We start from the raw sequence: 25,154 nt of genomic DNA, 5'->3' as shown, positions 1-25,154 counted from the left end.
CAACAGCGTAAAAAGGGAAAGGAAAGGAACGGAAAGGAAAGGAAAAAACATACCAAAATGAAGATGGGCAGCTGCGAGGCATTTTCACACACAAACACACTCACTCACACTCATTCGGACTGACAGACTCACACACATGCGGCTATAAAAGTGACAAATGTTAAACGAAATGTAAAGAAAAACTGACAACAGGAAGACGCCACGTAATGAAGCATAAAAAGTACATTTTTCAAGACGACTGCGAGTCCAGCAACAACAAGAATAGATCAAAAAATATATAATGCCATGAAGGGAAAAAACCATAAGTGGATTCTCCAATGACGAGTGAAAAATGAAAAACGATTCTCATCTTAAATATCTTTTTAACAAGATTGGATACTTATTAATGATTATTTGTATCCACTTAAAGTTTAAATTAAATTTAAAACTTGAAAAAGTCTTTGAGAAACAAAAAGACTTTGTGATGTTAAAACAAATCGATTATTACAAATTATTAAGTGTTTGTCATTGGATGTCAAAGAAAGTATTAATATTACACGTAACAAAATACGTAACAAAGAAATTGTAAGACAAAGATCTTAATAAAATGTCTAATAAATTACACAAGACTAAGTTCCTTTATATTAATTAATCCTTGTCAACAACTAAATTTGTCTATTCTTAAATGTTTACTTTCGGACTTGAGAAACATTTTTTGCTGGTAAATCAATAAAATGAATGAAACATTTTTGCTCGTTGGCCAGAATGCGAACATGTTTTCTAGTCTGCAGTAAATTGGCTAAATAAACGAACCAAATTTGATCATTGGCCTTGGCACCCGAAGTGTAATCGCATATGTAGTATATGCACTGGCTTTTTCTGAGCTCTCAGATATTTATCGATGGAAAATGGTGTGTGCTAGATTTCAGCATTGCCTTTGATTACATTTCCGTATGCATTGCACAAATTACATGTGGCTGGGCTAGCCAAGCGAATTCAACGTGATCAGCTCAAACCGGCGACCAATTGCTGTGCTGAAATCATAACATACCTTGCGGCGCCAGGCGACTGACAATGAGTCCTGGCAAAAAGCAACGAAAACTTTGTCAAACCATCCGAACCCTCGTCCTTGCCTTCATCGCATAATCGAAATTCATTTTCACGCTTGTAATCAATGCGACAACGCCCCAGCAATGCCACGCCCAACTTATGCAAATCGTTGACTTCGTGCAGCCTTCATCCGCTCCTCCACCTTTACCTCCACCTCCTCAATTTTCCTCCATTTTCCCCCACCCTCCCAACCCCCCGCTACGTAATTGCTAAAAAAAATTTGTGTTGCAGAGGAAAAACTTAGAGTGGGGAAAAAAAATGAGAACGACAAACTGAATTTAATTTGTTTTTCGCTCGTTTTGTGCAAGCAACTTTCTCGTTTTCTTGTTGAATTCGTTTTCAATACGCAGACATATACAAATATATATATATATATATATGTGTTTTTTCTTCTTCTTTTGTTGTCTAGCTTGTAATATTTATTATCGAATTGGTAACACTGTGTGGGCCAAGGGGAAAATCGGGCTAGAAGGGCCAAAGACATGACGGCGCAGTGCGAGCAATTTCAAAAACTCAAAGTTGAATTCAGGGACCACCTCCGGCATAAGTTTTATTCGTAACTTCCACTTCCTTTTCGATACCCTTTGACATGGAATGTGCCTAGAGTTGGTATTAAATGGTTATTAAGTTAAAAATAAACAAATAAAATAAATAATTAAATGTGTCTGATATTTTTTATAGGTATATTATCAGTTAAATTAATATTTTGCGAGGGTTACAGCATGGTTGTTACTACTTTTTAAAATGATTTATAAACATAGCGAGATCTCGACCATTTTTATTTAAATCATCATGTACTATTTTTAATTTGTGTTTGAATTAAGGTTAGGGATTAAAAAGTTTTTCAAATTACTCACCGTTAAATGTTTAACTATGTTATTTTGAAGTAACTAACCCCTGCTTATCTTTCCATAAATTTATTTAAGAGCACCTGTCTGATTTATTAGGGAAACGGATTATAAAATCGTTATGCAATATAATCCGCCTGGCTTGTACACATATATCACTTTGTGCTTACGTCAACTTAAAAATGAAAATGAAATGTTATAAGATAAACATTTATGTATTTTATGCGCATTGAATTAATTATGTGTCGCTTTTTGAAAGGGTATTTGTGGCTCCTAGCCGTTGCCACTCAGTTCCTTTCGTTTTTCAGTGACTGCCTTGTTTGCTGCTGTTCCTGCTTCCCTCTCCTCACCTTTCACTGCTCGTTCTTGAAATGTTTGCTGCACTGGTCCGCTCCGATCCTTGGACTGCCCCCGGTGGTTGGTCGGGACATTGGTATGCACACGCGTGGACCTCGCATAGTTGTCCTCGACAGGAAGTCTAACCTAAGCCGGGCATATGCCCTGCACGTATTGCCCTTATAAATTGTTGCCAAATGCATATATATATATATAGATATGTACACATATAGTATGTGTGCGGAGGGGACGGGGACTCTCCGCCTCAATTTCTGCCAACAACTTGCCCCTTTGCCCTTGCCCGCCGGGGAATGCGTGCGTATGACAGTTGCAATTGTACTTTGGATTGGGGTGGGATGGGATATCGGTATGCACGGAGGACAATTGCACAAGTCGTTGCAAACTTTTTGCCAAGCCATGTTAACTGCCAGTCAATACACGAAATGCGAATGATATGGCTTATTTGTGTCCTACGGATGTTCCCATCCCCGGTTACCGCACCGAGAAGCCAAAACCTTATGACTTATTCATTTGATGTTCGGTTTGAGTTCGCTCCGTTGTCAGTTGTCTTCGGTGGAGCTGCGAGTATCTCGAACTCACGTCATTAATTATACGCCACGTGTCGCTGGTCAGGCAATTAAATTTTCGCATTTAATCAGAAGAGCACCTCACAACGTGACACACTCACTTGCATGTGGGGATATAGAAGCTGGATAGCTCCCGAATTAACTGCCGGCTCAATGTGTGCACTTCTGCCAAAACAAATAGCCTAGAAGTTTGTTTCACTTGCTAAGAGCAAAAGATATTTACGGAATATTAGAATAATTCCTTACTTTCAGGCTATCCGCACATAAATTATGTATTGGGACTAGAATTTAATAGGCGGTTTGCTTTCACTCATCAATATTTGCGACTAGTAAACAATTTTGGGTTTCTGATATTTCTCACACACATAAATAATGAATTGATAGTTGCTTTAGACTAAACTCTAAAATTAATTAGCTCTTATTGAATAATTTTTTGGGCAAAGAGCAATAAATAGCTATAATTGTTTTATCTAAATATAAATCTTGTGGCTACTATAAAAAAATCTTTAAAAAATAATAATTATAATTGATTTAGAATTTTAGCAATTGATATTTTATAACTTTATAAGCTAAACAAGGTTACCAACGAATGTTATAAGATAATCATAGATACATTCCACCTGGTCAATTCTGAAGTATTGTCCAATTTCCGTTTCCATCAAATTATCACAATGTCCTCGCTAATGAGCTTACATTCATCGCATCCTGCAACTTTAATGCATTCATTAGGTTTATAACTACGCACTCGTACCGAATATCATTTGAGTGTTTCCCTGGGGTTGCGATCCCCGGGGAGTCATTGGCACACATTTCATCGGGAATGTCGGTGGCTGGCCGTCAAATTGGCCAAGAATGAATGAACGATGGGACTGAGCCATTGACATGGTCTTTTGGGAATCGGAGAGAACGATATACAGCCAGGCCAGCGAACCTGATGAGCTAAACCCTGGTTCCCCCGTCCAATTGTATTCGATATTCCAGTGAAAGCTCTACACTTTTTGACCTTTTGGCCAGGTCCTAAGTGGCGGTCAAGTGGCCGGCATAATAGGGCGACGATGGGCCAAGTTGTTTAAATATTCCAAATCCCAAGTATTTCGCCTGTGCGTGCGCTCACAATATCCAATTTAATTATACACCTGACCGAATTTGAATATCCCGCCCATGCCTCGCACATCTGAACACACGCCGTGTAGTTTATGCGTGGCCATTCACATGGCTGGCACTCGTAAATTTAACGCATTAAGACATTTAAATAATGTTTGTCCTTTCTTTCCCATTCGCTGGTTTATATGTGAAATAATTTTGGGTAATGGCAGCAACGTGATTAGCTAGAATCATGCCACAAATTCATAAATTTTAACTGGGACACCCAAGGTTTTCCCTCTCGTTTTCTCCATTTTCCACAATTTTCCGTCCTTGTCGCCCTTAATTTCTTAATGAAGCCATTCAGTTAGCTAAGTGTCGCTAACCTGATTTCTTGCTCTGTATTTGTAGCTATATAAATAGAAAAGTATAGCAAAAGTTGCTTTTGCGGCTAAAGTGGAAAATGATTCAAGGAGACAGAAAAACCGCAGATGGGATTAAGGATTTTCCCATATTAGGTCCAGATAAATTTATATTAATTCAGTTATCTAAAATAAACAGTTTGTCAAGGCAGTGGACAATTAAATAAATTACAAACAATATTAAAGTAATAAATATATTGCAGAAGCTAAATTTTGGGAAATCATATTTCTAAATAAATAGCATTAAACAAATTTGTTAAAGGCTATAATAAAGAAACAAATTGAAAAACAGGAAAAAAAGATTAAATATTAAGAAAGAAGAAGCTTTAAAATATGTTCAAAAATTGAGGCACATAACTTGTGTACTTAATCTTTCAGTTTTTAATTCGTTCTAATAAATTTGTTTAAATGGCCCTCAGCTTCAATTCAATTTGAGCATCGCAAAAAAAATATAACCTGAAAATTTAAATATAAGTTAAACTAAAACTTTGCACATTGTTTCTTTTGCACTCAGCTAAAAAACGTTTAAAAAAAAATGTCATGACCTCATTTACTTCCACACAAGCACATATTTTACTTCAGGCAACATTTTACCTTTCAAATTGTGAATCGGAAATTTAAGACCAGGCTTTCACTAATCCTTTGAGTTGTGGAGATGCGTTTGAGCATATTTCTGGTCTTGGATTTTCCTGCCAGCTTCCGTTTGCATTTTGATTGCCAAAAACTCAACTGTGCATGGCAAAAATCTGCGTACGGCATTAATGGCTCCGGGTAATTTGCACTCAAAAGCACAGATTTCGAACAAACACACAAACCGAACGTCAAAATCAAAATTAATCCCGTTTGTGTTATGTAGAGCAATTGAAATTATGTGCTTAAAGGCTTAAATCCAGCCTAACATACAAAAAAGCAAATAAAAAAAGGTCAAAACCCGAGCACAAAAAGTGCGCATAAACCAAACGCAACAACAAGCCGAAAACAGAAATGTAACAATCCAGCAACAATCCCCAAACGCAGCACAAATTGCGTATGTTCCCTCGCAGTTCCCTGCACACATTGCCTCTTTTTATCCGCTTGCTGCCATTATTTGTGTTTTTATTGCTTCCCATACATGGAACAAAAATAAAAAGCGTTAGCAGGATGCGGGATGAGGAATGCGGTTCGGGTAAGGTAGCCAATCGGGAGCAGAAGAATGGCGGTACACCCGCCATTTGCAGCAACTGTGTCGGTGGCACTTGAAAGAATGGCATAAAACGCCGCTGACACACAACGACACATGCAGCAGCAACAAATCCAAAACAATCCTAAGTGATCGATCATATTATACCCCTTGTTGGTTTTTCAAGAGTTTTCTTTTTAGGACAGCAATCATTGGTGGATATATTAATTGCAAGGTCTTCAAAAGCAATAAAATTTTTACTTTGATTCCTACATTTAGATTGATTTATGTAAAATATTAATCAAGCTTGAGGTTGGATTTCAAGCTTTTAAATTGGAAAAAAAAGTTTTAAATTTACTCATGTTCAAAAAAAATATATAATTTAAATAATAATACAATTAAATTTTTAACCATTAGAAGTATCACGGATTTCTATTTGGTATTAAATTATCTATCTATTACTAAAGTAATTTCTTTAACGAGCTTTACATTGACATTAGGAATATTTTGAACAAAGTGGTCAAAATACAATTTTTAAACAATTAAAATATAGATAAATAAAAACGGTAAAGGGATTTCTGATTGTATTTTGCTTTTTGATAAGGCAATCATTCTTTTCAGTAGATACTGAATTAATTCCCAACTTTTCACATTTTTCTCTATAATGCCGGATCTCTAAAGCAGCTCAGCATACCCAGCATATCGGTTATAAAAGCAAACAATAACAGATTTATTGCATATTTCGCACTGGTAATTGAGATTAAACAGTTGAAAAAATAAGAATGAAAACAGCCGCTTGGCATTTCATAAACCCAGAGGTCGGCATTCACACAGAGCCATAAAGGCAGGGCATAAATTTAAAAGCTCGTTCGTATATATCGTTTTGGCATTTCCCTTAGTCAATCCTTTTTGCGTACCCATCGATTCTGGGCCCAATCATTTCGGCTTCTACACCCATTCCCCCTCTCTTTTCCAATTCCATGTAATTCATTTTAATAATTGTCAAGTGCCTCACTTTATTTATGACAAACTTTTAATGATTTAATTGCTGGCCCAGCAAAGGCCTCATTGCTACTGCCATCGTTGTTATTGTGGCTGATGCTACATATTATTGTTGCAATTGCTGGATTTGCTGCTGCGTTCGCATTTAATTGATAAATGCTTTGGGCGGAATGGCAGGATGGGCGTGGCATGGAGTGCGAGGAGCAGGCAATCGAGCGAGTTGCCAGCTGTAATTATAGATGATTTGAATAATTCAATGCTCATGCCCGACCGTCCGTCGCGTTTTGTTTACGCAATTAATTGTGCGGCTGTGTGCCCGGCGAATAACAACAACGGAGTGAAACAGTGGCCCAAATCGGGGATAAAAGCCATGCCAAAGGGAGCCTCCTCAAAGAAATAAACATTAATCCTTAGAAGTGCTTATTTATGATATACGTTGTATGACTAGAAATAGAAAGATAAGTGAAGCCAAAGTTTTAAGTCTGAAATTGAATTTAACAAGGCTTTACTATTATTTCTTGTTATTGAGGCAGAATGCAATTGTAACAGAGAATATATATGTTTATTTCTGAGAGCAAGGCTTGGTTTTAAATTTGCTCTAATGAACATTTAAAAATGTTAAAATTTAAGTTCTCCTTTTAAAAAATATATACTGAACTTATCTTCTTGTAAAAATACGTTGCTATTAATATTTTATCTGGCTGGTTACTGGCTAGTTAGTAATATTTCATAAAATTCCGAACTGTTGGCATTCATTGTATTAATGTCACCTTTAGCCACTGTGCTTGTACGATGGGGTTGCTTGGTCATCACTCGTTTGTCGCCCTGTACTTTCTACTTCCATTGTGCACTGTCATTTGCTTGATAAGCATGGAATACGTATTTCCAAAGCGTCGCCACACATCGTAGCCCCGACCACGCCCACCACACAACATGACACGCCTGAGGCTTCGAGCCACGCCCACTGCCCACCGCCCACCGCCCCTCTAACGGCCTTGGATAGTTTGGCGCTTGTCGTTCATAAGCAATTCATGTGCTTTCCGTAAACACTTCAATTTAATTTTAGTGCCGCGGGCGCGAAATTGCTGCTGAATTATTTAGGCAAAGAATTATTAGAGCAACCCTTTCGAGAGCGTCGAGGATCTCCCCATAGATGAGTTGAGAGTTCTGGTCATGCTGTTTCAAGTTCAGGTGCGTCGTTGATTGCCAGCGGGACTGGGATTAACGAAGGTGTCAGCATACGGTGCGAAATTGTCTAGTTTTTCTGCCCACCTTTTCCCACCGTTCCCTCCGTCTGGCACATAATTGCGGCAAGTCGAAGATAAATTACCCAAACTCAAAACTTTGACCTAAGCGCCGTTTCCGTGAGTAAGATTAATGATGCGGCAATTGCCGAACAGCTAGCTCCGACCAACATAAAACGGCCAGCAGCAGCAGTAGCTGTAGCAGTAGCAGTAGCAACTATCACAGCAACAGCCACTCGACAACTTTATGGGATTTGAATCAAGGGTTGTAGGTAGTCCGTGTGGAATGGGGCTGGCAACATAATAATTTGAACGTGGTGGCTGATGGGTGGTGGGTGGCTCTTTGGGCGCCACATGTGGCAATACCCCACCGCACTTAGGTGCGAATGGGTGCATATTTATGGATACAGATACTGGGGTACTCAGCAGAAAAGATACATTTATTGCTATGCCATAAACTTTGAGTAATAAATTTTATTTTTATTGTTCTGACTGACTCTGGTTGACTGACTGACTGACTGACTGACTGGCTGGCTGGCTGGTTTTTCGGTTAGCTGGAAACTCGGGGAATCACCTTGTTAAGGCCATGAGGGCGTGAGGGTCGCTCTGCCAAATTGGCATATTTATGACCAAAAGCAGTTTCACGGAAAGGCGCTGCCAAAATAGCAAAAGCGATAAACGACACTTCAATGAACTGACTAAACTGTGCCAGTTTGTCTGAGTCTGTTTGTGTGTGTGTGTGTGTGTGTGTGTGTGTGTGTGTGTGTTTGTGCCGATGTGCTGGGTAGTGTGATTTATATAGCCAAGCAATCGGTTCCGACCAAAACCGTTTTTGGGGCTAGATTCGTTTTTAAAATGCCTCGCAAGATGAATGTATCTTAAAGTTTTCGCCGTTCTGCTAATGGTTTCATAAAACCCAATGCATATGTGCAGGTTCAATGCCGAAGATGGATCGCTTTGCATCTGTCAAGGTGTGAGATATGGCCAAGGAGTGGCCTTAGTCGTTTTGCCAGCAAATCCAAACTAGTTGAATGGATGGCTACTTGGTGAAAAATTGTTAGAAGCATCTTTGCTTTGGGGAGCAAGATATGAGGACTAAAGAATATATATCAAGTAGAGAGTCCTCACTTAAATTACCCAAATAGAGATAAATGATATATGTTCTATGAACAGTTATACCTAAATGGATTAAATTGGGTTTCATAAAATGCCTCTTTCTGACATCCCATAAACTTAGCAAACTGATGGTACCCTCAGCAAGGATAATGATAACCCATACATTTACCTTAAGTACTGCTGCCACAACGAGAGAGGCAAAACTTTGCCGTATCCTTAATTGACTTGACGCCGATTAACTCTAGTGTATCTTGAGGATAATATATATATACGGATCACGTTTCTATATGTAAAGGCACAGGCACAGGCACAGGCAAACCCAGTACCAAGTTATCGCGCAGCCAAGAACCTTTTTCATGTTTGGCTGCGTTAAATACACGCTCACAGTTTGTTAAGTTCATTTAAAGTTCTGATCCCCGTCTGAGCGACGGCTTTAAAATCATTTTTTTTTTCCATTTTGGCTTTTTATTTTCGTTAGGCGGATGCGGCGGTGGCGGTAGCAGGAGCAGCTTATGGGGCTGAGTTTAAAACCGACATGCTCACATATGCATGCCCTGTGTGCGGGAAGGCAACTTACATATGTTATTATCGCACAAACTCGCAAATTCTCGACAGAGATAGAGCGAGCGAAACGGGCGGAGTAACTGCGAGCCAACGACTCCCAAATGTATGCTACGTTTTTCAGCATATTTTCACGCTGCGCTGCGCAGTCGACGGCAGCGTCGACGTCAACGTCGACGTCAGCTTCAACTAGCAGGACATCATCCCCAACGGACGCTCATCATATTTATCCTGGTCCTCGTCCAGGACTTTCTTGATTCTACTGCTGCTGCTGCTGCTTCTGCTGTTTGTTTTGCAGCTCGTTGACATTTCATGTCACTGTGTCACCGGCATAAAAAATTAAAAGTATAAAAATGATGCAGACCTCTCTGTGAGCCCTCACTCTTCGGGCAAATCGCTGGCATTATATGCGTAATAAAAACTTGCGGTCTGCCCACCCGCCGGACCGTCAGACCGCCAGCCCGCCCTCTGTTGACCTTTTCGGGGCATTCGTCCTTCTGCTTAAAGGAAGATGATGGCAGCAAAGGATTCCTCAGCGATAGCGGCACTGGTTGCGGGGAATTCACACTTTATTGTGTAGTTTGCTCTTTGGCCTGTTCTGTTGTCAAAGTGTGGGCAAAGGGTATCGGATGTTTTACGGGAATTTTCCCATAAAAGAGTTATGAGCTGAAAATAAACTGATTGAGGAAATACAAAAATATATAAGGTAATATATTAAAAAACATTTTTAGCCCTACAAGGCTAAAATCAAATAAAAATCCCAACGAAATGAAAATTATTATACAATATATAACTCATGAAATTATTGAAATTGAAGTGAAATAAATCTATATTTTTTGAATATTTTAATCTTTTTAGTTTTTGGCTAACAAAATGTTTTTAAATATACTTGGTATGCATATAATCACTCCTAACTTTTAAGATTTTTGGGATTTGTAAGGTTTTTAATAAATGTGAGTATACGGTATTGACAAGATGTAATATTTATGAGGCATATTTTTTATTTTTGAAGCTTTTGTTTAAAAGAATGCATAAATATCCCCGTTTTGCCTAAAACTATTGATTTTTAAAGATTTTGTTTAAAAAAATCTTTAAATTTACGTGATATGCTTTTAATTTTTCAGATTTTTGTATTTCGTAAGGTTGAGTATAAAGTAAGTATACGGAGTTAACTAGATATGATATTTTAGGAAGATATTTTTGAATTTCAAAGTTTTTGTTTAAAAATGTATTAAAATATCCATGGTTTTCCCAAAAACCACTCTAAATTTGTTTGCTATTTTTCAAAGAGTATCCACGATTCTGCTGACTTTCCACTCATTCCTGTTCACAATTTTATTCTCTTGTTTTTAAAAAGTTTTGTCCGACAAGGTTGAGGGTCAGATGGAAGCAACGCCCGCATCTGCTGGGTCCAACTGGGCTGAGGGGGCTGTGTGGTGGAGGGGCGGAGGGTGCGAGTGTGCGTGACAGACGGCGTTCTCGACTGTCTCTAGCCCCCAAAGAATCCCACCCCACTCACCCCTGGCCACCAGTTTTTTCTTGGACCAAAGCGTTGCCTGTTTGCTGCTTGTCTGTCAGCCAACAAGTTAGTCATTTTCTGTATCAGAAAAAAAAAATGAATAAAACGCAAATAAAAAACTTTTACGACATATTTATCTTTTTCGTTTTTATTCCACCGCCCGTTATCCAACATCCTGACTTCTTCCACTTTGGCCCCATCTGATATTTCGAATGTGTGTGTACGGAAGGTGCATAAAGGCTGATACTACCTATACAACATATATACGCACTCAACTGTGTGATGTATCATTTGTTTTACATGGTCCAAGCGATGGAGAAAGAGCCTTCGATTTGTCACCATCAGCGTAATGAAAAACAATCAGCAAAAGTGCAGGGCGGCAAACTGAAGCTTTTCTGATTGGTTTTCCCTCTTGCCGCCCTGGTCGGAATTTTATATTAAGTACATATGGCAAATGACAGTCGGAAGATTAAGTAAACAGTTGGCGATTTGCCAGGCAAGATTAGATTTATTAAATTAGAATATATTTATTAAATCGAAACGGATGATTGATGGGAGGAAGCCATGCCCTCTAAATTGCATATTTATCTGATTGTTTCATCAAATAGTTAATATACGTCAAAAAAAATGTTCATCAAAAATTAGGAAAGCTATATATTTTAGGAAAACAATATATACACTATATATATTGAATAGCAATCATGTGTACGAAATTAATAGAAAATCCCCTTACTCTTTTTTAAAAATATAGTTTGGATTTTTTTTATTTCAATTGGTTATACTTTTTTCAATTCTCTATCACTTTCGTTTGAATTGTTTTGCTGCGAGTCAGTCTCTACGTTTATTAATTTTATAGTTAAACATTTCTTCGATGGAAACGGAAATTTATAAATTCTCACGGAAACGTAAACCAGAAAACACTTTAATAGTGATGAAACTCTATACAATCTGTTAATTTAATTTTTTAGTTCGGGAAGGCAATTGCAAATAGACTTTTAAGCGTGAATGATCTGAATCATTAAGTGAAATTTTTAGTTTCTTCCAAAGAAATACCGAAATTTTATTATTTTTTAATTGAAGGTTATTCAGGGAACCTCAAAAGTCTAGACTACCCTCTACATATTTTTTTTTCCATCATCTGACTTTGATTTTCTCTTTTGAAGCCAATCTGAGGCTTTAGCCGTATAATTTCTGTTATCAAGACCCCCCACATCACATATTTTGGCCATATTTCATTATGTATAAAATATATATGAATTATCCAAAGCCTCGGGCTGCCTGGAAATAACTTACAGACTTAGGCGAATTGGAGCGGGGCTGGGATTGAGTCCCAGTCTGCCTGGGTCCTCGGTTACTTTTTTGGCCCCTAGTTTTATGGTTGGTCGTAATGTGCGCAGGTACCCACACAGCAACACCCCCACACCCCCACATCCCCATACACACACTGGCACACTCAAGGTAAACCGTCGGGAGTCTTAAAGCTCAACAATCGTGCTAATGGCCCGTACTCGTCTGGTATGGTAAGGTTCCATGGCGGAGCCGAAAGTTTTTATTTGTTATTATATACTTTGGCGTGTCAAATAAACATCACACATCTAGCGTACATGAAACATGTTTTATATGCGACTTCTCTGCGGCTGTTGAGGCCTCTACGTGTTGTGGCTGCGCACTTTCTTCTAGCTTTCATCCATGCAGAGAGAAAATTTTGATTAATGCCCATTTATAAATATTTTAAATTTTAATCAATAATAATACTTTCTATAATGGCAAATCATGGCTTTGAAACTGTCATACTGAGTTCAAATTCAATAATAGGAATCGAAAAATGTTTTTCACGGTGCATTTTTTCTTTTTAAGGCTAGGCATTTCCATGTGTATGAAAGATTGCATGGCAATGGATGAAAAGTGGGGGCTGGGAGGACAAGGACTGTGTCACACGACTGCGACTCATTTGCATGAGTTGTCGCAGGCTTTTAGGCGAAAAACTTGCTCCGTTGTCGTTTGGCGCTTTGGCTGTGGGGTGAGGAGTGGAGTGCGGAGTGGGGGGGAGGGGTTCACTTAAGCCAAAATATCAACATTGGTTCAAAAGTATTACGAAAACAATTAAATCAAGTTAATTGTTTTCCCCCGCTGGTCTTATGAGAGAGATTTTTGAGAGTTATAGGACTCAGACGATTCTAGAAAACAACTGTTATGATGTGAGGGAAGACAATTTGTTTTGAAATTCAATTAAAACTTGAATGATTTAGTTAAGCCTAGCACTTAAAAATATATGTTTAAATATTTGATTCTTGATTACATATATAAGTTAATAATAATATTTTGAAACAATATTTTCTTCATGTTTTTTTTTAAGCCACTGTGCGAACTCAACGCGTGTGGACTAACGTTAATTTTATGCCATTTCATTTGCTTTCGCTTTCCAAACGTGTGATTTATGCAAAGCAGGTGCGAATAAACAAATGCCCCCGGGCAAAGTGTCTCCACGCGGTGGATTTATGTGTGCCAAAGTGCTGAATACGAACTGGGGGTCTTATAATATTGTACATATCTATGAATCGCAGCTGACGGCTTCTTTCTTCTCCATTGCAGGATGCATCTGTTTCTGGTGCTGATCTCGTGCCTGGTCAGCACCTCGCACTGCTGGCAGTTCGACGGCGGAGGTCATCGCCGGGCCAGGAACTCGGGAAGGAGTCCACCGCCATTGGCGGGCGGAGGCAGGGGATCTGCCGCACTGCTGGGATCCCAGCAGCAGGACATCCTCTACGCCTGTCCACTCAACTCCATGTGCCAGTGCGCCGGCCTGCCCAACGAGACAAGCACCCTGATTGAGATTAATTGCAACGAGGTGGCCCTGTACAAGTTTCCAGGTAAGCGACCTGCGCGACTTCGTCTCCTTCGACTGCTTCGGTAACCTACCCACCAACTACCAACTACCAACTACCAACCCAACCGACATGTATCGCCTGTCAATGTGTCCCTCCAGCTTGTCACGCTTTATTTATGTGGCAAATATTTTCATTGCCAGTTGGTCATAAATTGCCTTGGCCACATCACTGGACAAGGACTCGCCGGACGACTTCCTTTTCCCATTCCCCCATTTCCCCGCATTTTCCCGCTTTTCCCTGACCAACAAACTGCCTCCGGGCTCTTTGTCCTCCTGTCGCCTGCAGCTGGAAAAATGTAATTTTTAATGAAGCCTCAAACAGCTTTGTCGTGGCCCACAAATAAAATGAAATCTTACATTTAAGTTTGCCAATTAGTTGTAAAAATAAAGTTTCCTTTCATTTTATTTTGTTTTCTCCTCTTTGTCTGCCCCGCTTTTGCTTTCTCCCTTCGTTCTGTTGCTTTCGACAAAGTTTTATAACGATTGCTGTGGCAAATTCCACGCAAATTTTGGTAGTTCATATACCTGGTAGTTATTAAGTGCAAAGGTAGATTGTTTTATAGCGTGTAACATATACTTGTTTTTAGGATCATCAAGAGATGAGTTACCTGGGCTTAAAATTACCATTCGTTGTACATTTCAGAAACTGATTTTATTATGAATTTGATATATGTTAACAAAAGAACTTAGACAATATATAAAAAATGTTAAGTAGTTTTCCTCTCAGGTTAAGCTCATTAAAAAGTTTATAGCTCGCCAGGAATCATTACAGTAGGTATGATATAGTCGCAAGACCCAAGCAAGACTTTTGCTCCCTTTTTAAGTAATGAATGAATGGCAAGTTTCCATTGCTCCATTGTCATTTTCCATTTCCATTGCCATTGCCCGCTCAAAATGTTTCTTATTGTGGTGGCTTCTTTTCTCCTCGCTTTATGTATGCTTGAGTCTTGTGTTGAAGATATTACCATTCTACGCCCCGCTTCTTCTTCTTCTTCTTCTTCTTCTTCTTCGTTAACAACTGTGACACGCCCACAGAGTTGCCTTTTTGGACAAAGTTGCCGCATAAAGTTGCAGAAATAAAAAAAAAAAAAAATGCAAAATAAAGGAAACAAAATAATAAACAAAGTTGACTGGCAAAACACACAAAAATTGGCCAGACATTGGCAGCACCGGGAATAGAGACAGGAAGAGTGGAATACTATTGAAAAGTTTGCCTCCTGCTCGGTGGTTTTCCCCGAAGGATGTGGGAGGACATCCGCATTGGCAATTTATCCTTCGTTTCTTAGGCAAAACTTTCCAATTGCATCTGCATTGGCTTTTGCTTTAATGAAAAACTTTAAAATATTACGAATAATCGAATTAAAATGAATGGCACGTCGGAATAGATTTGCCAAATCCAAACTTTTATTTCTTTTTTCCTCGATGAATCACAGGGAAATAAAGCTTTAAGCATTGCACTCGAAACAGATGTCTCAATTTTAGGACAAAATACGTATGTATACGAATTTTATTCTTTGTACATATAGATATATGTATATAAATGACGACGTTGATGGGGATGTTAGCGACAATGATTGCATTCAAGCAGCAGAAGAAATGTTGCAGCTGGAAAACTTTTAGCAATTAGCAATTCTAATGCAAACGGACACACAGAGTCCGAGAGATGCGAGAAAAGGGGAAGAGAAAACACTTTGGTTGACAGCCTGGCTAATTGCGTGCCACGCCCCCTTACCCTGCGCCTGCTCCTTCACCAGCCCCTCATCGAATCGACTTCCTGGCTGGGATGTCACCATGTGGTCGAGACGCCCGGAAAAAAAAATATCCAAAACTATGCATCCAGAAATTTGAAGAGGGGAACCAGATGAAAACTGGGGACTAGAGAAAAGGATTTGACAACTGTAACTGGGGACCCAAGGAGTAGTTCGGAAATTCATTTAATATCTCAAAATTTTCAGTGCGTGGCTGCCGCACAGAAAATGCAGCAGTTGCACTTTTGTTCCCTTAGAGCACAGAATATGTCCGTAATTTAATGTTGAATATCCATTGTCTACTGGGCAATGGGGACACAAAAAAAATTTAGATTTATTTTTAATGATTCATTTTCGGGTTTCTCCTGCTAGTCACTTTCACGCTTGGCCAGAGGCTTTTTGCCAGATAGCAGCATCCTTGCTTCGATTTGGCCGCAATTTTCATGCCGAAACTATTTGGTAGCAAACGAAAAACGAAAATAAAAGACAACAGTTTGCCCACATGCCGCACGTTTCCTGCGCCCATTTCGTTGTTCTCTGTACTCCTTTTTTTTTGTCTTTTTTTTTTGTTATTTTTGTCCGGTGCAGGACACAAACTATATGGTTATAAATGGTAGCTGCGCCCAGGCCATCACACCCACTCGGTTCCTCTCTTTAGTTGCCTTCCTGAATGCCAGGGCAAAACAATAACTTTTCAGCTGACGTAATCTTCATCAACACACGGAGGCACAGGCTCTAAGGCATCGGTTTTGGATGTTGGTTCGGCAGCAGATTGGACCTGAGTTTCGGTCAGCTTTAGTTGGGTTATAGAACACAAATTGCTGAAATGATTAAGTTCAAATTTAGGTCTATACAATGCTAAGACAGGTTTTGTGGTATCACATGAAAATGACTCGGCTTTTAGCAGTTGCTTTTAGCTATACAATAGCTTTAAACATTAGTGCTCTAGCCTTGTTTGCATTTTGGAAAACACAATTAATATCAAAATACATATTACATATATACATATATATATAATTTAGGTAACAAATTTAATTTATCTTATGTTTTAGAAAGTGGTTAAAAAAAATCAAAAACCTTTGCTATTCGAGAAAAACATTGCTATTTGTAGAACGTCAAATATTATTTCAACGAATTTAGCAAAGCAATTTCGGTTTTTCTATAAAGTCTAAACAAGTCAAAGAAATGCCGGTGGTATCGGTTGAGTTAATTTTGCATCGCTGTGCCACTGCCACTGCCCCCTTTTTTCCCCTATGACACAATGTTGTTTGTGCTTTAGTTGCTTTTTTCATATACTCGGTGGGGCAAGTTGAATAAACACTTGGCAAGTGACGCAAAACGAGACAAGAGCGTTGGACGTGGACGGGAATACAAACAGCTGGGGAGAATGAGGAGTTCGGGGGGGGGCGGCAGCGGTCTTCGCCGGTCTGCCTGGAAGCAAAAGTAAATAAATAAATATGCTTGGCATTTTGTCAGAGAATTGACTTGCGGCCATAAAGCACAAGCCAACGTACGGCGGAAGGACACCAGAAGAAGGAGTCTCCATCCTGAAGCAGTACGCTTCCCAGTCCCCAAGTTTCCTCCCCGAGTTCATTTCAGTTGTGTTGGACCCTGAGGCACGGGGCTAGAAGTTTATTAACGCCATATGTGTTGTTGCCGTTCCTGTGTTGGTTTGTCCACTCATAACAAAACACTGGCCATAGCTTAGATATGCACACGCCCCCGCACACACACATTGTACTATATATATATATATATGTATATATATTGTGGATATATAGTGGGTTGGCCCTGCATGAGGAATGCGCTGGACTTGGCCACGTGTTTGCTGCTCGGTCGAGGGAGGCGCACGCGTGTCAACAGGGCGTATGATTAATATTGTATTAATATGCGATATGTAATTAAGATGTAAGCTGCTCTATGCTTATATTACAGTTTGTCGTTGGCCACACCACGCACATTTGTGTGCCCACTACGTTCTCTGCATATATGGTATAGTAAGCATGCATTGGCATTCGAATAAACAACAATCTAAACGGACCATCGATATGATCTTGATCAGAGTTAGGTTAATTCTATGCGACTAAAGCTAACATATTTATTTGAATGCCACTAGTTAATAGAATATTTCATTTATCTGTATTCAAGTTAAGGTTTAGGTACATTAAATGCCTTCCAATATTTGCAACTTTACTTTTACGAAATGCAAACTCATGTAAACTTATTTTTAGAATTGAACAGTTTATATTTTTATATATTTTCTTATTTATTATAATTTTTTTTCCTTTCCAAAATCCACAAGATTAATGTCTTGCGAAGTAACAAATTTAAAAAAATCAGATTTTAGAGTCACTTTTGTTTATATCTGAAGCTTAATTCATTAAAATATTTTGATAGATATAATCAGCCTTTAATTGTCTTTAAAATACATGTTTACTTTTAGAGAACTTTAAAAAGCTTAGAATAATCAAAAATTAAAATTGAAGTACGAGACAAAAGACAAATTCTTTATCCGCAAGCTTGAAAATCAACTTTAAAAAAAGGGAAAGGACTGACTTCAAGCTGTTACTTTTGTCGGCATCTGAGGTGAAGGGCATGCAAATATTTTAAACGGAAATATAAGCATTGGCATTAACATTGGCAAAAGATAACATTTGATTATTAAACAAAAATTTAATGAAATATTAAATCTAAAAATTATATCCATAAACTGCAAGTGTTTGCAGAAACCCTTTTGACGAGTATAACTTGGTAATGATCGTTACTTGTTTCGGGCGAGTTGCTGCTGGTTTCCCCTTTAATGTCTTTAATTTTTGTGTGACTCAGTACAAGCCCGGGGGAGACATCAGAGCCGCAATTAAATTACGATTCGTTGAGCATGTGTTAATTAAACGGGAGCAGCAGGGAAGGGGCGAGGGTCCTTGGAGTGAACCTGCCCGGAGCGAGGGGATGCCGCTCTCAAAGGAATTGGTCACCTAAGGCGACTCTCGCATGGAATCGGAGCTCCTGACACAACACACACAGCACACACACCCTCCTGCGAAAAAGACGAGGATGGTGAGCGGGGTGAGCATGTGTTTTAGCCTGATTATGGTAACGGCTGCAGCCGCTGCCGACCAAAGGGAATTTCCATGTCATGCTTGTCAACTTAAATTATGGCCTGACCTTACCTTAAGCATTCTGCGGAGTGGGGATTGGAATGCCACCATCCCACAATCTACAACCCTCCACCCACCGCCCACAACCTTAACCCGTCCGCCAACATGGTAAATAATTTTCGGTCGAGTGGCGTGTCCTTTTCTCGCACTCTCTTTCTCTCTCCTAGAAAATTGCCACAAAACTGAAAGAGGAACTGACGTGAAACATGAAAATGCACTTTTCGCTTTTAATTGAAAAATTTCCTCCTCTTTTCGGTTCGCTGTTTTGTGTATTGTCATTTTCGGGCTTTATTAGGCCGCTCAAAGTGCAGGCATATCTATTTCTGTTCAACCGTATTTCGACCGCATTTCCTATGCATATATTTCTGTGTGAGTTTCTGCCCACCAATGCGAACAACACGGCCGCATTTAAGTCAAAGCGAAATTCGCGACTAATCCCCGATTGTCAGAGATTGACTCGACCATCAACGTTTTGGCAGGAAAAAAACAGAATGCAGCATACTTGACTGCCGGGAGATATAATTAAACATCAATTTGATGAGTTTAAACTAAAAAAAAATTGGAAAACCAAATCATCAAGACAAAGAGAAAAAATACCGCGCAAAACGAAAGCTGACCAACAATTGATTGTTTCTTATAAATATTCAATGCGCTAGAGAGTGCAAAAATCAATTGCTCTATGTTTTCCTATTTTTTTTTTTTTGAGCGCAATGGAATATTTAATAAGTGAAAGCGCACTGATTCCCGATGAAACTTTGTTGAGGTTTGACTGGCAGGGAATTAAGGCCGAAAAAAATGTGCAAAATGCATCAAATTGTTCAGGAAAAAACGTTTGAAAATTGTAAATCGCTGAATTGTTTTTTCTCACTGAACGAAAACATATCCATGCCTGATTTTTGTTATTGTCAAGATAATAAAATCAACCTAGACATATTGCAGATGCATTTAGATTTAAGTAATCCTGAAATGTTTGATAATTTGGTGCATTATTTATTTATATTTTTAAATCGAATTGAAAGCTTTACCCATATGTGAAGTTAAATACATACTGGTTAACTCCCTTAATCGATTTGCCCATAAAAATTTCATAAAACGTTGCGACTCATTGTTGTACTCGGCCAAGATGTCACTGTCCTGTCTTTGGCACAGTCATAAAACGAAATTTGTTGCCTTTTTTGGTCGCTGGTGAGTCGGTTTTTTTTCCTGCAGGCAGTTTCCGGATGCTGAGCCTCTGGCCCGACCGGAAAACGCGCTCAAAAATCGAACGCGTGGCCCCCGTCGCCTGCGGGGATTCGGTTTTGGGCCACGGGCCATGCTCCTCCATTCCTCCGATTCGGTGGCTCTGGGTCCATTGTCTGATGGCACGCTGATGACCCATTTGCCTTAACGTGCCGGCGATCAAAACTGCCAAAACAAAAGCCATCATCGTTAGACGGGGAAACACATCTACGCATCGGGGTGGCATAGGGAATTGGCTATGGTCCGGTCCCGGGCATATTCCCTCGTTTATGGTAAACGCTTCGAATGCCGTTTAAAATCAATTTGAATGATGAACTGATGGCCACCATCGCGCAGAGCTCTCTCACTTTGTGCGGCGACTCGGATGCTCGAGTACATTCAATATCAAACCAATTTCTAGGAACACACGGAGAAAAATGTTGAAGCTATTTCAGTTGTTGAAGTAAAAACTACAGCATGTCGAAAATATGTTTTAAATCGTATGCCAAAGAACAAGGAGCAATTATATTTGTATTTTATTATTATTTTATTTTAGACTTTTCAGTTATAGGTTGTAATTTACATTAGATATTCAAACCACAATGTTTTTGAGTTTATAAAAAAATGTGAGGAAATTTAATTTAATACACCTTCCATACATTTCCAAATATACTTTATGTTGGTTTTTTAAAAATTAAATTTTCTGAAATAAAGGTTCAGCAACAATTTTAAATAAAATAAAAAATTCTTATTACCAGAATAAGGTTCTGTCATTATACCAAATCATATTAATAAAAGCACATACCAAACAAAAATGGTAAGTTTCCCTGGCTTCTTTAAGATTGAAAAAGTTTTATTAAAAGCCCACTGTTGGGGCTAGAAAAAAAAACCTTGATGCAGACTTTTCCTTAATGAACATTTAATATTGTAATGTATGTAATATTTTTTACCTCTTCATCTATTTTTTCCCGCAGAATTCATGCACAGCAGTGTGCGCTACATCGAAATGTCCAACACACACCTGCAAAGTGTCGACGATGAGACTTTCCAGGGACTGCGTCTCAAGACGCTGAAGCTAATCGACAACGAACTGCAGGACATTTCCGAGCGGAGTTTCAGGTGAGTCCCCGTGGGGATGGTGACGAGTCACGATGGTGACTCCAACGCACACCTGCTACTGGCTAGTGGAATGGGGGATTGAGGGAATGGGGAAATGGGGGAATGATGACAGGACAGTTGGCCGGCCTATTTACATGACCCCTTTTTCACCTGGGCGCGTGAGAGTGTGTGCATGCGAATGTGTGTGTGTGTGTGTGTGTGTGCCTGGAAGTGAAGAGTGCTTTGAATATGTTTACAACACAAACCTGCAAGTTGTAAAAAAGGCGTAAAATTAAGTTTAACAAAGCGAGGAGGGGCGGTGGCGCGGCATTTTCAGCGGGGCACTCAGGCTGAAAATGCAAGCGGAAAATGCAAACTCACACACGCAGCGGAAAACGCAAAAAAACCAGAGAAAATGAAAAACTTTCAAGCGCTATTTGTTTGAGTGTAAATAATCACAAAAAGAGAAAAGGAGAGTAAAGTGTGTGGAAAGGGATAGGAAACTTTAAGCTCTAACCCCGAACAAATAAATACTCTAAGCTGGAATGTTACCATATGGTATGAAAACTTTACCAAAATAAACACTATGATAGTGTCAGTCTTATGTTTGAGGATGAGTTTTAACAAACCAAAAGGTTAAGGCACAATTCTTGGGAACTATTAAAAACTCTACCCTAAAAATTTCTATAATTAAATTAAGCCATAAGAAATTTCCAACTTTTTTTCTTTGTTTTGTTTATTTTTCCTAAAAGTAGTAGCTTATAGAATGAATAATAATTTTGTTTATTTTTGGTTACCAATTCACGAGGACCATTTTAAAGTGTAAACAGGTAAATAGAGAAAAAGTTAACATACATCGAGAATAATGTGCTTGTTGTGCTGACTGTGGTACAGTGAATACAAGCTCTTATTTCGTCAGCATTTTGTGATTCAGTTCACATTACACATCACACATTTGACTGGGGCTGCAGCTTTCCGTTCACCTCCCCTTTTTGGCCCCGTTATTTTGTGTGTAGAACCGAAAGGGAGAGATCGAGGGAAGGAGTCGACCACATTTGCCAGCCTTTTTGGTTTTTTTTTTTTTTTTTCAGCTGCTCTTCATCTTATACGCTTTTTGTTGCCATGAAATGAAACGCGAAAATTTTTTAACGAGCACAAAGGATAACCAGAGTTGGGGTCACGCCCCTTAACCGCAGGCGACCGCCCACCCGCACACACATTAAGCTGCTAAAGTTAAATGAATGCCCACAGTTAACGGCTGTGTGCAGTTCCAGTGCAAGAAGACTGCGAGGGGGAGTCAACCGAAGACACAATTACACACTCCCACAGCATTAAGAATTTAAATCAAACTAATTAATGCTCATAAGGCTGGCAAATGTGGTTAAACTCTACATTCATCCACCACCTGAGCCTCGTTAATTTTCTATAACCGCTTTACACTCTGCCCCTTAGAACTTTCTTTATAATATACCTCTCAGCGATGTCAATTAGTAGAAAAGTTAGTTAGGGGCACCACTCAAGTAGATAAAACCAAATATGTATATATAAATAAGCTGTGGGCATTTAAACAGCTTAATTAAAATGTTATTAATTAATGATAAGAGCCTTTAAAAATTAAAGATTTAATGTATAGCTTTTTATTGAGCATTAAGTTTATTTTTTCTAAGCCGAGGTTGAATTTTACAAAGATCCGTACTCTGATTACCTTGGACTGCAGTGATAATATGTAATTCTAATCTAACACAAAATATCAAATATTTTACTTGCAAATTACTTTTATGAATAATCGCATGAGCTTACTTTAAATTATATTAAATTGACACATACGAAAATGTGTATCTCTCCCTTTATTTGCTTTTCATGACCTTTCATAATCCATGTTTGAGCAGTTACCCGCTCTTGACCGCATGTTTGGTCAGTTAAAGTTTTATTCGTATGTAAGTACCTATGTACGTATACACATACTGAACTTTCGACCGTGTGCGAACATTTGTGAACCTTTATAATACCCACAAAAGGAGCACTCTCGAAAAGACTTGATTTCATTTCGGTGGCGGACTATGATGCCATATGTAGAAGTTCTCATCAATATTTAAGCACATATGAATTTCAAAAATTGCTAATTAATAATTTACAGTGCCACATTGCTAAATTAAACACACGCACACGAATACTATTAGCATTAGCTTCTGCGTGGGTCTCTTTATGGATTGGTTTGTTGTGTGTTACGTGTTTGTTGCGTGTTTGTTGCGTGTTTGTTGCGTGCTCAGTTGCAAAGTGCCGATAAATGCGCACTTCTCCGCTATTCCATATACACGGTACATATATATGTAAATTCCGGAATGACATGCCAAGGGGGAGTTTTCTGGAAAAGTAGAGCAAAAAGAAAGTAACTAGAAAAGCTAATAAAAAACTGTTCAGCACTTTTACATATTTGAATTTTGTTTTTTACGTTTGCTTAGGATAAGGTTTTTGTTTTAATAAACCTTAAACTGAATAAAAAATACAATAGTGTTAAAATTGCCTTCCGTATAATACAACCGGTCTGCCGACTAAAAATATTTTGAGTATTGTATATGGCATACTTAAGACACCTTTATAATTATTACCTACTGTTTTCGAATTTGTTTAAAATAAACTTTATACAAATGATATTAAAAAAAAACTAAACCGTTTGAGAAACGAGAGCCAAATCGAAATATTTAATTATTCTAGTCTATTTATCTAAGCCGATTCTAGCTTTTTAGCTGGCACAGCCATTACAAAATTGTTAAAGCACAAATCAGCAAAGGAATCTGTTGTGTTTACCTAAATTGTGTTAATCTCTTTTGAGTGACATACTGATTGGGCAGCCCATGACAGTCGACTATACTACTAAATCGTTACCAATAGTCATTTAGAAGGCTTTTGATGACAAACACGCTCCCCAAAAACCGAATCACGCACACACGCAACATAAAGTGTCGCCCGCAAAAGAAAGCCAAAATAACAGTAACAACTACCGGCAAATGGTAGAAGAAAGCCAAAAAGCAGAGAGAAGAAGGGCAGAGAAGAGAAAGCCGAAGTGGTTAAAAAGGAGCCGCAAAAATTTGGTTTTGCGTTTGATTCCACGTCGCATAACAACAGTTCCGGGGAGGACCTACAGTAACACCAAGAACTACAAAAGGATGCCGCTGCACTTGCTTTTGTTTTTGTTAAGGCCGTTAAGGAGGAGGCTGAATTTCTGTTTGGAAAACCTCGTGGTTTTCATAATTGAGGTCGCTGTTTCGCCCGAACTCTGTTTGGTTTTCTCTTTGCATTGCCCAACTATGAAAATTAGGGTGAACCTTAAAATATTAAACCTTACATAAGAAACTTACTCTACTTACTCAAATATTAAGCATACGACGCATATACCTGCAAGAAACGAAAAGGCGTTATTAAAAATCCAAGTACAGTGAGATACATAAACATATGTTTACAGAGTGAAGTAAAAAGTAAATGTTTAAATTTGCGTTTTTTGAGTTTTTACAAAAAAATTACTTATACGAAATGTAAGCCAACTAATATATAAGAGTTTATATTTCGATTATAAACCAAAGAGGTCAAGTGGATCGCAATAGCTAATAAATAAATTAGATTTAATAAAAGGGCGTATGACTGATAAACTTTTTAATTACCGCGTAAGAATGAAAAGCCATTTTAAACCCTTTTGCGTATTTCTTATGAGCCCTAAAAGCACCTTATAAAACATTATAAACTTTGAGAGTCACTGTGGTCCACTCGTTTGCACATGTGTGTGTGTCTGTGTTTGTTTGAGTTTGCGGTGCGTGTGTATAACTATTCATGGAGCCTAGAGAGAAAGTGGAGTGAGGAGTACTGGGAACTGGGGTAAATGGGAGGATAAGGCAGCTGGGGTCGCCTGGGTCGCCGTTGCTACGCGTTAATTAAGTTTAAATATTTGTTTTCCGACTTGTGTGTAGGATATGTCAAAAGGCAGGCAGCACGTCAATTTATATGAGCCACGGGGTGGGTGATGTTGATGTGGGGTTGATGCCGACCCCAAGCGGAAACTGTTGATAGTTGTGAACAAAAGTTTT

General features: G+C 38.7%; 1 protein-coding gene across 2 annotated transcripts in view; it reads left to right on the top strand.

The window, feature by feature from the left end:
- LOC128261832 (chaoptin) overlaps positions 1-25,154 on the top strand; it is a 42,738-nt gene that overhangs the window by 10,643 nt on the left and 6,941 nt on the right. For both annotated transcript variants that reach the window (XM_052995722.1, XM_052995723.1), the window contains exons 2-3: positions 13,559-13,836; positions 20,952-21,096. In XM_052995722.1, the coding sequence (XP_052851682.1) occupies positions 13,560-13,836; positions 20,952-21,096 (422 nt within the window). In that variant the 5' untranslated portion in view covers position 13,559. The remainder of the gene's footprint in view (positions 1-13,558; positions 13,837-20,951; positions 21,097-25,154) is intronic.

The sequence above is a fragment of the Drosophila gunungcola genome, unplaced genomic scaffold (genome assembly GCF_025200985.1).
Source record: "Drosophila gunungcola strain Sukarami unplaced genomic scaffold, Dgunungcola_SK_2 000001F, whole genome shotgun sequence".
Lineage (NCBI taxonomy): Eukaryota > Metazoa > Arthropoda > Insecta > Diptera > Drosophilidae > Drosophila > Drosophila gunungcola.
Note: the sequence above shows the minus strand (reverse complement) of the source record. Positions and strands in the feature narration are given on the sequence as shown.